Source organism: Octopus bimaculoides, chromosome 20, assembly GCF_046866305.1.
Source record: "Octopus bimaculoides isolate indiv1 chromosome 20, ASM4686630v1, whole genome shotgun sequence".
NCBI lineage: Eukaryota > Metazoa > Mollusca > Cephalopoda > Octopoda > Octopodidae > Octopus > Octopus bimaculoides.
In genome coordinates, this window is record NC_142947.1 from 22,383,191 (window position 1) to 22,400,509 (window position 17,319).

A 17,319-nucleotide genomic window follows, 5' to 3' on the forward strand; every position below is an offset into this window, starting at 1 on the left:
CCGCCTCTAACCTCATTGTCTGCACTCTACTATTTACTTCCTTCCCAAAACTCACAAGCCCAACAAACCTGGCTGCCCCATCATCTCTGCCTGCAACTGCCCCACAGGAATGATCTCCAAATATCTCGACTATGTCCTTGCCCCCCCCCCTCCCACATTCATGCTCTTTGGCTCTTTAACACTTTCTCCTTCCCTTCTGGCCCCTCTAAATTTCTGTTCACTCTTGATATCAAGAGTCTATATATGGTGATCCCACACAACAAAGGACTTCTTGCCCTCAAACACTTCCTAGACCTTCGACCCAACCCCGAACCTGACATGTCCACACTTCTTCGTCTGGCCAAACTTGTTCTCTCCCTAAACTGCTCATTTGCAATTAACTTCTCCTCCCACCCTATTCACACCAAGCTCTCCATCCCCTACTCCCAATTCCTCCATCTGTGCAGGCTCTGCAGTAATAACCATAACTTTGAAACTCATGGTTCACCACTTCATCCTGCATGGATATCCCCTCACCACGTTCCACACTACCCTTGCCAGGGCACGATCTGTGGACCATGCCTCTGCTCTTTCCCGTCACACCCACCCCACCGTTGCCTGTCTCCCCTCACCTACCACCTCTCCAACACACCATTCCCTAAACCTGCTAGCGACTCCAGTCCAACTCCTCCACCTCACACATCTTCCCCAACCTACCCCTTCCCTTTTTCAAATGAGCCCATGACCTATGTGACTTCCTTGTCCACAGTTTCTTCCCTAACTCATTTCCCTGCTCCCACCCACACTAACGCACCTGCTTCTTCTCCAACACCATCCTCCTCAGAGACACCCATCATCATCCCTATCACATCACCGACTCCTTTACCTGCACTTCTAGTAACGTCATTTACTGCATCTCCTGCTCTCTCTGTCCTTCCCTGTACATCAGTCAAATGGGATGCCACCTAGCTGACCAGACCACGGAGCACCTCTAAGACATCAGACTTAGTAATGACACCCTGGTCTCACACCATTTCCGCTCTACTGGACATTCACTACAACAGCTATGTTCTGACTGTCTTTGCACAGAGGCCATCTGGACTCCTGCCTTCGCCGTGAACAGGAATTAATCTTCTCTCTTCGCTCCTTTGCACCACATGGGCTCAACTCATCTCCTCTCTTCATCTGACACCAACCTCACCTCTCTTCATTTGATACCAATTCCACACACTAGCACCAACCACTTCCCAGCACCCACACCCACACATAATCTTCAATAGTGTCACCACACATACCACTATATATGAACAGCCACACACACTATTTAACTCAGTACACACACCACACAAGCACATAATACTTGAACACAGACAATACATACTCCCATGCACACACAAACACATAATACCTGAACACAGGCTATATATACACACGCACTCAATACACATTAACACATGCAACATACAAAGATAACTTTCGCCCACATATATACACCATACACATGCATACTGTCTGGTCACAGACACACATGCTCACACCATGTGTAATAGCACACATCAACTGCTATACACAACACACACACACATCAGAGTCACTCGCCCCTATCCACACACTATTCTCACATACACGCAAACCTTCTCTTGTTGGGATCACTAGCACTTTCATCTCCCTTTCATTCAACCTCTTTTTTTTTATTAACTCCCCTTCTTTCAACCTCTTTTTTTCCAATCATTCGCCATGTTGGACTGCTGAAATCTATAAGTTTCTTTCATTCTCTCTCTGTTTATTTTCTTTTCTTCCTTTTTGTTAAAGAGTGTAGGCTCAAAACGTAAAAGACTTTTTCATTTTTCCTGAGTATCAAACTAATACATCTGCTTGTCTTTTGTTTTTCAATAAATTTCATCTATAGGAGCAGAAGTGGGTGTGTGACAAGTAGCATTGCTTACCTGGAGGACATGGTTTTTTGTCGCTCCTGCTTCACGTCACTGAATGCCAGCGTCGTGAATTTTTGATGTACAACTACAGGTAAGACTTTTGTGTTTTTTGGGATTTAGTGGGGGTTTGTTGCTCGTATTTATTTATATTTATGTCGAACAAGAAATCTCCACTGAATTTTGTCTGCCGGTGGTTGTGCTTAATGTCTCACTTAGCTGTGAGAAGAGTGTTTTGGAGGTATCACGCCTCCAAAAATTGTGAACTTGGTTTGTAAAGGTTTGTTGTTTTCAAGCCGTGAATTGAGAACTACAAATGAATATTGTGAACTTTGTTTAAAACAGAAAAGGAATTTATTGTTTTCAAACCAAGTTTTGAAAGCTAATAAATTTAAAGAAAAGTCTTTCTCTTGCTTTGAACTACACCACGTGGAACTACGCAAAGGATTTAATTTTTACCAGCAAAGTGACGACTGCAGCGGAGCCGGGATCAAATCGGGCCGGAGTACCGTTGTGGCCTGAAAATTTGTTATTCTGCCTGGAACTTTATATTTTATTTATTCTTTCTGAACTGTTGTGTTTCCTTTCTCCTTCTTTTGTGAACTTTTTTTAGTATGAACTGTTTATTTTATTTCTTCCGCTTTTTTTGAACTGTTTTCTCTTTTAGCCTGTTTTTAAAATTTTTCGTTGTTTATTTTTATGTGGACATTTTTATCATGGCAGAGAACATAAAGAAAAATAAGGCCACTGCTGTGGAGTGGGATATTATCCCACCCAAGAAATGGTTGAATGATTTCAGGGAAAGAACGGTGGTGTTACGGACCTACTCTAGGTTACTCGACACCATTACGGTCTTTCCCAAAATTGAAATTGAAAAAGAGTTGGCAGAATATCTGCCAACTATTAAGTTTATGGCAAGGGGTGTAAAATATGCGACGGTTAGGTTGCTATTTGACACCCCTGAGGTGGCTCGCAAGTTTGTGAGCCAGCCCTTAGAAGGGGAAAAAATTCTGTTTCTTCCCACATACTGTGGGAATAAATTAACTAGGGCTTGGATCTGTGGGCTGCCACCCGGTATAGAACCTGATTGGATAGAGGATACTATCCGACGGGGTCTGGGTGGCAGTGGAGCAAAGCTCTTAAATGTGAAAATTTTACCTACAGCTGATTGGGTTGGGGCAAAAGCGGTTTTGACCCTGTGGACCCAATCAGCCAGGGATCTGGTATTTCCGGATTTTTTGAGGATGGCCGGCCAGAAATATCCGGTAATTCTTGAGGGACGTAAACCCAAGTGCCACCGGTGTCTGAAGCCCGGTCATATCAAGAAAGACTGTCCCCAGGACCAGAGTAAGGTCCTGGAACAGTTAACAAATGTTGTTTCCCCTGCTCCCCCAGTGGAGGGAGAGACGGAGGAAGTCGAGGAGGTGGAAACCTCCTCGAAAAAAGGCAAAAAAAGGAAGAAGGTGGGCAACAATGGTTGCCCACCGAAAATCGTGGGGGAGGAGGAGGACTTTCCGGCAAAGCCGGAAGTACGCCCTACTCCAGTGGCCCCAAAGAAAAAGAAAAAAAAGAACGAGGCACGGCCGGTGCGTCCCAACACTCCATTGGTGGGAATTGTGCCACCAACGGAAGAAAGCAGGTCAGCGGGAATTGTGCTGCCGACAGTAGAAGCTGTGGGCTCACCCTGTGAGGAAAAGAATCGGCTAATCCTATTCCGAAAGGGAGGGGCCCTGCAGAAATTTGTGAATAAAAGGAAGCGTCAGAGAGAGGAGTCCTCACCTGTACTAAGGATCCGGACTGGCCTCCGCAGGTGTCTGCGGAGGTCGTGTCGAGTCGGCACATAAGTGCGTTGGTGAATTCCTTGCCCCTCGGCGAATTCAGTATTGAAAAGTGGCCCGACCCAGACCCATCATTTTGCTTGAGAGAAGCGAAGGCTATATCGGGCGAAAAAACTTAAGAGGACGAGTGCCTCATATTGTGTAATGAAAAATCGTAAGAGGCAAATGCCTTAATTTATGACTTTTTATGTACGAGGTTCATAGCCTCAATGTGAAAATTTAATTTTATAAAGAACAGTGTTATAGAGAAGCAAAGTTCGGCGGGCGGCTTTTGCCTTCTCTCATTACACCATCATATTTATCTTCCATTTCATCTCATTAATGTTTTTATCCAGCCTGTAGCTACTCTTGTAGCCTGTAGCTAAGTTTTTTCTTCTCCATGTAGGCGCAGGAGTGGCTGTGTGGTAAGTAGCTTGCTTACCAACCACATAGTCCCGGGTTCAGTCCCACTGTGTGGCACCATGGGCAAGTGTCTTCTACTAAAGCCTTGGGCCAACCAGAGCCTTGTGAGTGAATTTGGTAGACAGAAACTGAAAGAAACCTGTAATATATATATATGTTTGTGTGTCTGTGTTTGTTCCCCCACCATTGCTTGACAATTGAAGTTGGTTTGTTTACGTCCCAAAAGAGACTGACAGAATAAGTACTAGGAATAAGTCCTGGGGTACGATTTGTTCGACTAAAGGCAGTGCTCTAGCATAGCCGCAGTCAAATGACGGAAAAAAGTTATATATATATAGTTTGGTTTTGTCATGTGATGCAGATGGATGCCAAGAGCTCCATAAAGAAGTGCTGATCATTCAAAGTAGATGGAACACGTGGAACTGGGAGACCCAGGAAGACATGGGATGCAGTACCGAAGGGCCTTAGGATGCTGAACCTTTCAGGTGAGATGACAAAGGACCGAGATGCCTGGTACCTTGCTATACTCAAGAAGACCTGTACCCTGCAGTAGAAGTGTTAAGGCTGATCCCTCGGGTGGTGAAAAACACTTGTGGCAGCACCACATAGAAGTGCCCATGCAGTGCCATGTTAAAAGCACCCAGCACACTCTCTGGAGTGGTTGGCATTAGGAAGGGCATCTAGCCATAGAAACCATGCGAAATCAGATTGGAGTCTGGTGCAGCTCCCCAGCTCTGATCAAACCATCCAAACCATGCCAGCATGTACAACGGACATTAAATAATGACGATGATGATGATATATATATATATATATATATGACTTCAGCCATGTAAGAATAAACACACTTTTTTTCAGCCTATTCTTTCCTTCTCTCTGGACCTTTCTTCTTTCTGACAAAAAAACCATACTTGAAATGTCACTTTTTTTTTTCCCATCTTAAACTGAGTGTCAACCTAATATATTAACTGTACATGTCCTTTTGACATTTGTTGTTTTTAATTTTAGTTTGTCTAGGGCCAGTTGCCTCCCCTATCAGCATGTGTGCATACTTACTATGCTCCTCCTACAGCATTAAGAGTATTTTAACTCTTATTTCTAGCAATGTAGGTGCTCCAGCACCCTTAGTGGCGATTGAATTTTTCCATTATATCACATTGCACCTAGCTGTTTATATTAATTTATTTATACACACACACACACACACATATATATATATATATATATATATGTATGTGTGTGTGTGTGTATATATATATATATATGTATGTGTGTGTGTGTGTGTGTATATATATATATATATATATAGCATTTCCATTATCTTTTCTGCAATTTAAATTGCATTGCCAAAGCAACAAATGATGACATTAGCTTTGGTTATTTAATAAACTAAAATCTTCAAATGTAGTTTTGTTGCTCCAGTAGATATGAAACAAGAAATTCTTTTTATGATTTTACAAGCTGGCCATAGTTTCATTAGATTTCAACGTTTTTCAGATGCTTTCTTGATATTTTTAGGATTGTCAATGACTGGATTGCTCTTTGGAGTTTAATGACCCACAGATTGAGGTGAACATTTACAGACATAATCTGAAGATCAAAGAGTGCTCCAGAAACACTTTTGTAAGCTACCATAGTTCATTACACTCTCAGTTTACAAATAAATAACCAAGTTGAGCTTTTAAGCCATTTTAGGTTGTGTATACTCAAAATTAATCATTTTATTTTTTGTTTGGAAACTTGCATGTACCTATTGGCTTTTCTAATTAGTTGATTTGCAAAATACAGTTTTCATTTTCATTACCAATTTGTACATTCATAACTCCTCCTAAGATGTTATGTTTTAGTATTTGTCAAGTGATAAAAACTCATGATAGAAGTCTACAACTTCATTTTCCTCACATGCATCAATAATGTTGAATGACTAAGCTTCTGGCACTTCAAGAGAGTCTAAGAACAATTCAAGAATGTGACTGAGAAAGAAGGAACATATTTCTGACAATTTACAGCTATTTCTTTTATCTCTGAAACACTTCTTCAGTGTCTTGGAGTACTTTGCATCTATACTCTGAAAATAACCAAGCACTTAAAGCAGTGATTTTCAATTGGGTCCATATGGCTCTTGTGGGGGTCCACCTAAGATTTTGCTGTTAAAATGTTTATGTGCAATGAATTGGTTAAACTGCTACAATGTTCAAAATATTTTGACATTTTTTGTTATACAATTCTTAATAATATCTAATTATAAAAATATAATGGAACGTTTTAAACATCAAATGTTTATTAGGGTCCACTAGAGTAAAACAAGAATCGAAGGGGCCCATAGCTAAAAAATGGTTGAGAACCAGTGACTAACAGTATTCTGTCATTCCTTGCAATGAATCTGGTGATCTTCGTTAGAGCTGACACCAAATAAAAAGCACGCAGTTCACTGATAAATGTTTGGTGTTAAGAAGAAATCATGCCAAAGTAGACAGTGGGACTTGGCGTAGTCTTCTGATTAGTGAGCTCCTGTCAAACCGTCCAACCTATGCCACATGGTTTGGTGGCTGGCGATTTGATACCAAAAGAAAGAACCATCTTGTTGCGCTGTATCACATCACAATTATAAACATCTACAAATTCACAAAATAGTTTAACTGTATTGTCCTTTCAGCCGAGATACTGAAATGGTTACAAACTATACGCACAATGTTTACAGGAGTGGCTGTGTGGTAAGTAGCTTGCTTACCAACCACATGATTCCGGGTTCATTCCCACTGCGTGGCACCTTGGGCAAGTGTCTTCTACTATAGCCTCGGGCCGACCAAAGCCTTGTAAGTGGATTTGGTAGACGGAAACTGAAAGAAGCCCGTCGTGTATATATATATATATATATATATATATATATATATATATATATATATATATATATATATATGTGTGTGTGTGTGTGTGTGTGTGTGTGTGTGTGTGTGTGTGTATGTTTGTGTCTGCGTTTGTACCCCCAACATCGCTTGACAACCGATGCTGATGTGTTTACGTCGACGTAACTTAGCGGTTCGGCAAAAGAGACCGATAGAATAAGTACTAGGCTTCCAAAGAATAAGTCCTGGGGTCGATTTGCTCGACTAAAAGGCGGTGCTCCAGCATGGCCGCAGTCAAATGACTGAAACAAGTAAAAGAGTAACATCAAATTTCACCTTCCCCGACGTAAATCCTGTTGCATTGCGCAGAAAGACAATTTCCGGGAATATCGTTATGTTTTGCCACGCTTATATTGTCGGTAGTGTATGGAGACACTATATTCAAATCTAGATTTGATGTCTGTAGTTAGTAACTGATTTGTTATTTCCCTGGCAAATTAAATGTTAGAAAAGTCAGCTAACACGTGCTGCATTCCCTTCTCAAAAGTATTGACAAACGCTTTGTTTTAGGCATTGGTTACTACTGAAAAGCCCAAATCATGCTGTGTAATGTGTCTCTCAGACTTTTCTAGATTATTGTCACATGGGATTTTTACTTTAGTTTTCCTATCGATACGTCATTTTAAATTGCTTTATCAATTTTAACCCTACAACAAACATTTTTGTACGACTGATATGCTTCACATGGTGATGCACTTTACAGTTCTGCAGTCAAAATTGTACCATAATGAGTTGATAGAAACAGGAAAAAAAAATGATGGCAAATGATGACGTACCAGTAATACGAGTGTGTCGTTCAACTCCACTTTTTCCGCACACATAACCAGAGACAGTACAGAGACAAATCCACAAAAACGTGCAAGTTACCTTTTCTAAGTTTTAGCAATAGATACATTTTTTTTATCAATTCGTGATGAAACATAATCTGTTTTCGACATTTACTTAAAGGCTTAAAACAAGAATAAAAAAAACATAACCACTCCTCAGTGTAATATCGGTCAGACTCCACACTCGTCGTACGTGATTGACTTGTACTCTGCAAACAAGTGGCGAGTTGCTTTGGTTTTTTGTTTTACGGACACATCATAAACATAGCATCACGTTACAATTTTTACTAAACTGTTATCATTATATAGAAACCTTAATACTAGCATTTTTAAAGGCTTCTTTTTTATAAACTCGAATAAAGTTTGTCGCTGTTATAAGCATACTTGACGGTAATAACTCATCTAAGGGCCAAAGAAAAACAAATTAGTCACCAGTTAAAGTTGTCAGTGGATGGAGAAGGGCGCACAAAAACAACAGGACAGTCTGATCTCGAACCTAAGAACACTTTTTAAAAAGGTATCAATCTTAATGGGTAAAGAACATAAAAACAACAAATCTGGGTTTCGATTCTATCGTGAGTCTCATATAATTTTTCGGTCGTGTTATGTCGCTAGGTTTATCTAGAATAGGATACATTAATTTTAAACAACAGTGTGTGTATGGTTATACAGTGGGATTCCGTAAAAAAAATTAATTAATAAGTGGGGGAAAGGTTCAGATTACATATAGTCCATCTCTACCTATGTATACATACATACATCAAGTTCGGTGTAACATTTACGGAGAAATATGTACATTTGAACTGAACGATCAAAGAATATTCATTGAAAAGGGAAAACATAGAAATCCCCAAAGACAAAAAAAAAAGTAAGGAGTATATTTAAAATTAATGAATAATTTTTGTAATCGGACAAATTACTTAACATGAGAGTTATTTCACTGAAACGAGAGGCGAAAACACGACTAAATAAAGGAGAACAACGGTGGTATTATGGAATTATTATTTCAGTGAACATAGCTGGTGAAATCTGTAAAGCAGTTCAGTTTAATAGCAGTTAAAAACTTACCTAAAACAACCGTCAAAACAGTTAGGGTTGCATTCGTTTACACGTGGGAGTAATCCGGACATGCACAAACACTATCTACTTCCGCTTTCAAGAACATCATGCAGATAATGCCGGCTCGGCTACATGCGGTAACAAAATTAAGAGCTGTAATTCGAAATTATTTTTAATTGTAAGCATTTTAATTACAATTTTGTTAAATGTTTAAATAACACTATCTTTGTGTTTATCATCCCCCACCATAAATCTAAATGTTAAAGCAGTAGTTCGCTAGAGCTTCACACCGGAAGTTTATACCATATGATTTCTATGCGATGTTTTCTTTCTGCACGTGAATATCTTCGTAAATTAAAAGTTTAAATTATTGACGAACAGAGTCTATGATGCTAGTAGAAGCTATTCTGCCTCAACTATGCTACTTTCAGACCTGAGAAAAAAATAAGGAAGCATGTAATCACACCATCTACAACTGTTATAAATGTATGTCCGATATTCAAAACAAACATTACATAACTGCGTTTTTCATTGTGCGGCTGTGACAGTCGATAAATAACTTGCTTTTTTAAACTCTAGGCACTGAATTGTGGCTATGCTGGAGTACAGCTCTGAAGGGTTTTAGTCGAACAAATCGACTCCAGGATTTATTCTTTGTAAGCCTATTACTTATTCTATCGGTCTCTTTTGCCGAACTACTAAGTCATGGGGACGTAAACACACCAACATCAGTTGTCAAGCGACAGTGGGGGGGGGGGGGACAAACAAAGACACACATAATCACACACACACACACACACATATATATATATATATATACAAGGTACTACTAAAGCAACGCGGACCCGAACGCGCAGTCGCGCGTCCGCGCTAGCTAGTCGTGAGTGGTCGATCCTAACCCTAACCCTAACCCTAACCACGTATTCATTTGCACACGCGGGTTAGGGTTAGGGACAGGGTTAGGGTTAGGGTTAGGATCGACCACTCAAGACTAGCTAGCGCGGACGCGCGATTGCGCGTTCGGGTCCGCGCTGCTTTAGTAGTACCTATATACAATGGGCTTCTTTCATTATTCGTCTGACACTTAGTACTTATTCTATCGGTCTATTTTACCGAACCGCTAAGTGACGGGGACGACTTTTGTTGATTTAATTTTGTATGAAACCGTTATAAATATTCTTTGCTCTTTCATTGGAACGTATGTATATGATTATATATATATATATATATATATATATATATATATATATATACATATATATATATATATATATATATATATATATATCATACAAAACCACATTGAGAATATAAATCCAAAACCAGGTGGGGTGCTGGAAGAAAGAAAAAATACATCAATTCAAAACCAAGTGCCTCAAATAGTTGCACACCACAAGGTCCAATGGAATCTATTGAAGCAAGCCAACACATTCGCGGCATTACCACGGGTGATGGCGAAGCTAAGGCGTTGGAACAGTCAAGCAGCCTCACAGACATCACTTGGCACCTTGGTAAGGTGAGCCGCCAACGATAATAAGAACTTTGCCATTAGCGGCCCAGCTTCTTCAAACGCCACAGGCTGGAAGAAATAATTCACTGACAGGTTCTGATACTTAAGGATTTTGTTCTGTTCAGCTACAGTAGCAGTGACCCTCCCATTTACCACACCCTCCAGGTTGTGGGAGGAAGCAAAGGAGACAGAAACTGTAGCATCCCAGATGAGGTATTTACCTCTTACCCAGGGACAAAGGGTAAGACCATCTGACCTCTTTCCATTACTTTTGGATAATCCTGATCGCCCCACAACTGAGGAGATATTAATCTGAGCCAGGGCCCACTTAGCTTGGTGTCAAGCAGTGGTGTCAACCGGTTATCAAGCAGTGTATGGGACAGACACTGAAACACTCACATATACATATATGATGAACTTTTAGCAGTTTACCAAATCCACTCACAAAACTTTTGTAGGAGCTATAGAGAAAGACACTTGCCCAACAACCACTCTGAGACTAAACCTGACGTCATGCAGTTGGGAAGTAAATGTCTTATCACATTTCCCACCTCCATCTTACTACATTCCCCCCTCTTACTACATTCTACATTCCCCACCTCCATCTTCCACTTCCTTTTTGCAAACTCACAAAATTACTCGCCCTCTCCGATCCTTGGTCCACTTCACTGCATACACCCTCCCTATAATTTGGGTGTACACACCATCACATCTTCCCCATCTTATCTCCTCTTTCTCCCTCCCTCCCTCTCCCTCTCTCTCTCCACACTCTCTCTCTACTTCAGGTAAACTGGTTTCTCCTCTACTGCAAGATACCTAGTTCTGTCCCTCCATACTACTCCTCACCCTCACTTGAAGGAGTCTTGTCTTGCAGGTTACTGGGTGATTTCACTGCTGCTGGTGCCACATAAAAAGCACCGAATATACTCTGAAAAATGGTTGACGGCATGTAGAATAACATGTCAAAGCAGACAGTAGAACTTGGTGCAGTCTTCTGCCAACTCCTGTTGAACCTTCCAACCCATGCCAGTATGGAAAATGTACACTAAATTATAATGACAATCATGTTGAAGATGATCACACACATGCATTTTTCAGCTATTAATTAGGAGTGAAATTAAGCAATTTGAATAAATGTTTCATTAATAAATTAAATCTGATAATCTTATTATTAACATCCTGCCTTTTGTTTTATTATTTAACATCTTTGACTCTTTGGTTTGTATCATGCAGAAATGCTTCAATCTGATAAAGCTTTTTGGCAGACCACATTACCTGTTTCATTATTTGGAGCCATCATAATTAATATATATGAGTGCATAAATATAAACAAACTAACATTTAGAAATAATACATTTCTAAATCTCTCAGAGAGATTTATGCAGTAGTGATACGATGAAGTAGTTGTATGCTGTCAACTTAATGTGACAGTTCCCTGAAGGGAATAATACTACTATTGGTTAGACCTAGGAAGCTGGACCGCTTCCTGTCGGCCTTGACACATTTCCTGTGTTCTTATGTTTACAAGGAGAAGACAAACTAATTTGAGGTGCTTGTGTCCCCCTTGTAAACATAAAGACACAGGAAATGTGTCAAGGCCGACAGGAAGCGGTGCAGCTTCCTAGGTCTAACCAACAGTAGTATTATTCCCTTCAGAGGACTGTCACATTAAGTTGACAGCATACAACTACTTTAAACTAACATTTGTTTTTATAAGCTTCAAAATATGTATTAAATGATACAAATTAGATGATATTTTTTCAAACACAGAATTGCCATTAGAACAGCCAAAATACTGAGTAAATTACCCTTACAAAGCAGATAAATTTGTCAGTTACCAACCATGAGTGCATATATATAATTTGCTGGATATGGTTGCCAAAGTCTTTCAACATTAAATGGTGTAACTGCAGGACATGTTTTGTGTAGCTTTGTTCCCTTGTTATCCAGAAATTGATCTAGCATTAAGGTAGATATTGCAGCTATATGTTCTGTTTGGAAAGATGATTGGATATTGCAGTGCAACATAGGAAGGATGCAGTACCTAGATCCTTTTGGTGGCACAGAATGGAATCATATGACAATATCTTTTGGGTCTGATGGCTCATTATCTATACAAATGACAGCACATAAAAGCTGAATTTCAATTGGTTTAATGATCAGAATACCAAAAGCTTGAAAGACCAAATATTTAGAACATTGAATTATTTTGAAATATTTAAGGGGAAAATATGACAAACAGCTTTAAAAAACATTTTTATAATTTTAAAAAAGAGTTTATTTAAGAAACATATAGCATGTTTACCTTTTGTTATCATACCATGTCAAAATAACTACTTTAGGAGAAAAGAAGAAAAACAATCTTAAAAAAGCATATATTTACAGTTTTAAAATGGAGTTTGAAAAACATGTAACATATTTACTTCTTGTATTATGTTTCATCAGAATAACTATTTTAGGGGAAAAATAATAAGAAAAATAGTTTTAAAAACATTTATTTACAGTTTTAAAATGGTATTTGAGAAACGTAAGATATTTTTCTTTTTTATTATGCAAAACAAAGTCAAGTGAGATATGGTGAGCGTACTTATTTACAAAAAATAAAAATAAAAAGGGTATTACAGGGATACAGTTATTGAAGATGTAAGGGAAAATCTAAATAGTTTATTTTTTAAATTCATCTGTGTTTTTCTTTTTTAAAATTCTCTCATTGTTGAATATGTTCCTTCTCTCTTTTCAATACAAACATAAACATACCAAACAATTAAAAGGTTGAATTTGATATATTGAAAGCAGGTTTTATACATTTACTTATCTTCCTTTGCCTTCACTGTAAATTGCTGCATGATTCCATTATATGAAATTCAGCTTTTAATCATTTAATGTCTTTTATCACTTACTTGTTTCAGTCACTGAACCGCAGCCATACTGGGGCACCATAATGAAGGTTTCTAGTTGAGCAAATTGACCCCAGAACTTATCTTTTGAAGCTTGATATTTACTCTATTGGACCCTTTGGTCAAACCACTAAGTTACAAAGTTCAAAGAAACCAACCCAACACAAGCACCCCCCCCCCCTCACACACGTGTGTGTGCATTCATATATCAATGGCAGAATTCTTTCAGTTTTCATTTACAAAATCCACTGTTAAAGCTTTAGTTGGCCCAAAGCTATAGTAGGAGACACATGTGCAAGGTATCATGCTGTGGGACTGAACACCCAAAATAATGTTGGGAAGCAAACTTGTTACCACACAGTTATATCTGTCTGTATTGAAAGGAAAGAAGGTAAATATTTAATAATGAGAGAGTTTAAAGAATGGAAGTATTCAGTAAATAAAACCATTTCACTCCTGTAAATACATTCATACATACATGCAAACATATACATACATTTATATGTATGTACATATATGCGTGATTTGTGTGTGTGTGTGTGTGTGAGAGAGAGAGAGTGAGAGAGGTCTCTATACAGTTTCCATATCAATTTTACTCTGAAAGTTTATAGTAGATGTCATCGAATAGGGCCAGACCCAAGACTTTATGGTTATAGGATGAGTTTCTTATCACACAGCCGTACCTGTTCCTATAGAGAAAACGGCAGGATGGTTATATCTGGAGTGCCTTTGATCATTTGATCTGTTCAATAAATGTTGATTCGGGTGGGTCTAAACAGAAATAACAATCAACCACCATTACCATCACCATCACCATCACACTAGAATCACCATTGTCCTTCTCCACCTGCAGCTCAACCATCAACATCATTGACAACAGCATTATCGCCACCACCACCACCACCATCATTCCACCTCGCCGTCACCACCACCACCACCACTACCACCACCAACACTATCACAACCACCACTACCACCAACCACCATTCAACCTCACAATCACCACCACAACCACCACCACCAACAACACCACTACCACTGCCGCCGCTGCTGCTATTATCTGCCATCATCAATACTACTTACTCACCCTGTATTCCCCATCCTGTCTTGAGGTAAACCATCTATTTCCAATCTACTGCTGCCTCTTTGGACCCCTCCCTGACCTCCACCCATCTCTAGGGATTAATCTGTTTTTCAGCAACGCATGATTCCTTTAAAATGCCATCATTAGATATTTATCAAATTATGATAGGGGATCCAAGATTTTTCTCGTCGTCGTCATCATCATCATCGTCATCACCATCAACATCCTCATCATCATCACCATCATCATCACCATCATCATTATCATCGTCATCATCATCATCACCATCTTCATCATCAATATCCTCCCCTCCTCCTCCTTCCACCTCCCTCATCACCACCACGTACCCATAGTCTACCATTGTTATTCTTAGTGTTGTTTCAGTAGTAAGGGCTGTGAGCAGTCAGAATCACAAGTGTGCTGGGCAAAATGTTCAGCAGCAATTTGCCTGTCTACACATTCTGAGTTCAAATTCTACCAAGGTTGACTTTAGCTTTTAATCGTTTCGAAGTTGATAAAACAAGTACCAGTTTGAAACCAATAATATTTCAGTAGAAGAAGATTTGTGAACTAGCAGAATCATCTGTGCAGTGGACAAAATTCTTAGTGGCATTTCTTTTGGCAATATGTTCTGGGATAAAATTCCTCTAAAATCAACTTTGCCTCTTACTCTTTCGGGGTCGATAAAATAAGAACCACTTACGCACTAATATCAGAGTAATCAAATATTCCCTTCCTCCAAAACCTCAGGACTCTGTGCCTGCAGTAGAATGGATTATTTAGCAGTGGTTCTGAACCAGGGTCTATATAAGATTTTATTGCTAAAGTTTATGTGCAATAAATTGGTTATACTAAGGCGGTGAGCTTGCAGAAACGTTAGCACGCTGGGAGAAATGCTTAGTGGTATTTCATCTGTCTTTACGTTCTGAGTTCAAAATCCACCGAGGTCGACTTTACCTTTCAACCTTTCAGGGTTGATAAATTAAATACCAGTTGCGTATTAAGGTCGATCTAATCGACTGACCCGTTCCTCAGAGATTTCAGGCCATGTGCCCAGAGAAGAAAAGAATAAATTGGTTATACTTCAACAGAATATTTTAACAATTTTTTTATGCAATATTATAAATATTTATGCAATTCCTAATAATTATAAAAATTCAGTAGGATTTTTTTTTTTATAAACATTGAATGGCTATGGGGGTCCAGTGGAGTAAAATAGGAATCAAAGGAGTCCGTAGGAAAAAGAATAGTTGAGAACCACTGATTTAGGCAATGGATGACAGTATAAAGTATAAGACATCTCTTTGGTTATCATCTCTTTGTAATCTTGATTCAAGTCTCACTGAAGTCAACCTTGTTTTTAACTTTCACGAAGAACAATAAAAAGTATGTACCTGTTGAATTTTTGTGGGTTCATCAATGCCTTTCATCTTTCAGGGTCAATGAAATAAAGTACCAGTCATATACTGCGTTAATTTGGTCAAGTACACACCTATGTACTGGTCTTGAGGGGCTGCAGTTCATGAGTGAGATGACAAAAGACCACAAGTGGTGGCAAGATGTGCCGCACAAAACCTGCTCAACCTAAATAGGCATCGTAAACTGGACATAAATTGGTGATGATGATGATGACAATGACGGCAACGGTGATGATGATGGGAATAATGGTGATGATAATGATGACATTGTCAATGATGATGATGGTGTCACCGCTGCTGCTGTGATGACAAGGATGATGATGATGAAGAGGAGGAGAAGGAGGAGGAAAACAATGACAAGAAGATGATGATGATGGTGTTGATGATGACAACAACAGCAAACGATGATAATGATAACAATGACGGTGATGTTGATGATGAAAGTGGTAGTGGTGGCAATGATGAAAGTGGCAGAAGTGGTGGTGGTGGTGGTATTAGTGATGGTAGTGGTGGTGGTGGTGATGAGTTATCATTCAGGCATCTATCGTTATTATTGACAATGTTATTGTTATTAGGTTATTCAACAGTCTGTTATTCCACAAGGATGGAATCAAAATCAGATATGGCAGTTTCTATGTTTAATTAGTGTCTACACAGGCTATATATCTATTGAGCTGAAGGTGGAGAAGCCATAGTTGGCCAGGATGATTGTATTTCAAACTGTAGACTGAAAGATTCATGTTTCAAATCTCATTACTATTGCTTCACTTTATTTGTAGACAAAGATGCTCTACTCTCAAATGATTCCACTCCACTTAACTGTAAATAAGTACCATGTGATGGTTCTAGAAGTGAGATAGTTATCTAGATAAAGATTTTTGGAGCACATGCTCATAGGTAATGAGATAAAATCTGACACTGGTATTTCATTGTTCCTCTGAGAATAGTATTTTGCAAAAAAACCCCAAAAAAACCCCAACGCACTGCCTCGTCTAGGAATTGAAACCACAATCTCATGAATGTCAGTGCAGCACTCTAAGCACTAGGCCACGTGCCCTCATATATATAAATCCTCCTCCTCCTCTTTAGAAATATTCCATTATACATCTGTATCCCACATCTTACCTGCTAAGTGTGATGAAGCCAAAAGTAAGGACATACACCTCTGGTTCAAGGAATGTTCTTGAAGATATTCATGCTATAAGTAATTGTTGTTGTTGTTTTAGCATTAGTTCCATCTAAACTGAGTTATAATTTCAGAAGGAGCTAAGCAGGAACCAAACAGGGAGCTCTTCGTAGTAATTCAATCTGCTAGAAATAGCAAGCAAATCTCTACCAAAACACACTTTACTGTCTTAAAATGAAAGAACACATTTCTTCATGTAATCATACTTACAATTATGTTTGGAAAGATGGTAAGGTTATAACTGGAATGTATTTGGTTATAGGTGTGCTCAGTTAGAGCCCA

The 17,319-nt window shown here is 39.1% G+C and overlaps 1 protein-coding gene and 2 long non-coding RNA genes across 3 annotated transcripts in view; 2 read left to right on the plus strand and 1 right to left on the minus strand.

The window, feature by feature from the left end:
* The window catches only part of LOC128250337 (uncharacterized), a 31,590-nt gene extending 22,447 nt beyond the window's left edge, over window positions 1-9,143 (minus strand). Inside the window, exon 1 of the long non-coding RNA XR_008266364.2 lies at window positions 8,952-9,143. This is a non-coding gene — a long non-coding RNA (uncharacterized LOC128250337). The remainder of the gene's footprint in view (window positions 1-8,951) is intronic.
* The window catches only part of LOC128250338 (uncharacterized), a 21,267-nt gene continuing 5,460 nt past the window's right edge, over window positions 1,513-17,319 (plus strand). The window contains exons 1-2 of the long non-coding RNA XR_008266365.2: window positions 1,513-2,004; window positions 5,669-5,773. This is a non-coding gene — a long non-coding RNA (uncharacterized LOC128250338). The remainder of the gene's footprint in view (window positions 2,005-5,668; window positions 5,774-17,319) is intronic.
* LOC149131623 (uncharacterized) lies at window positions 1,999-5,299 on the plus strand. The gene has a single exon (XM_089338225.1). The coding sequence runs from the start codon at window positions 2,627-2,629 to the stop codon at window positions 3,752-3,754; it is 1,128 nt and encodes a 375-aa protein (XP_089194351.1). The 5' UTR covers window positions 1,999-2,626; the 3' UTR covers window positions 3,755-5,299.

What these genes read in the sequence shown, in the direction of transcription:
- LOC149131623 (XM_089338225.1), top strand. Translation starts at nt 2,627, where the DNA reads ATGGCAGAGAACATAAAGAAAAATAAGGCCACTGCTGTGGAGTGGGAT.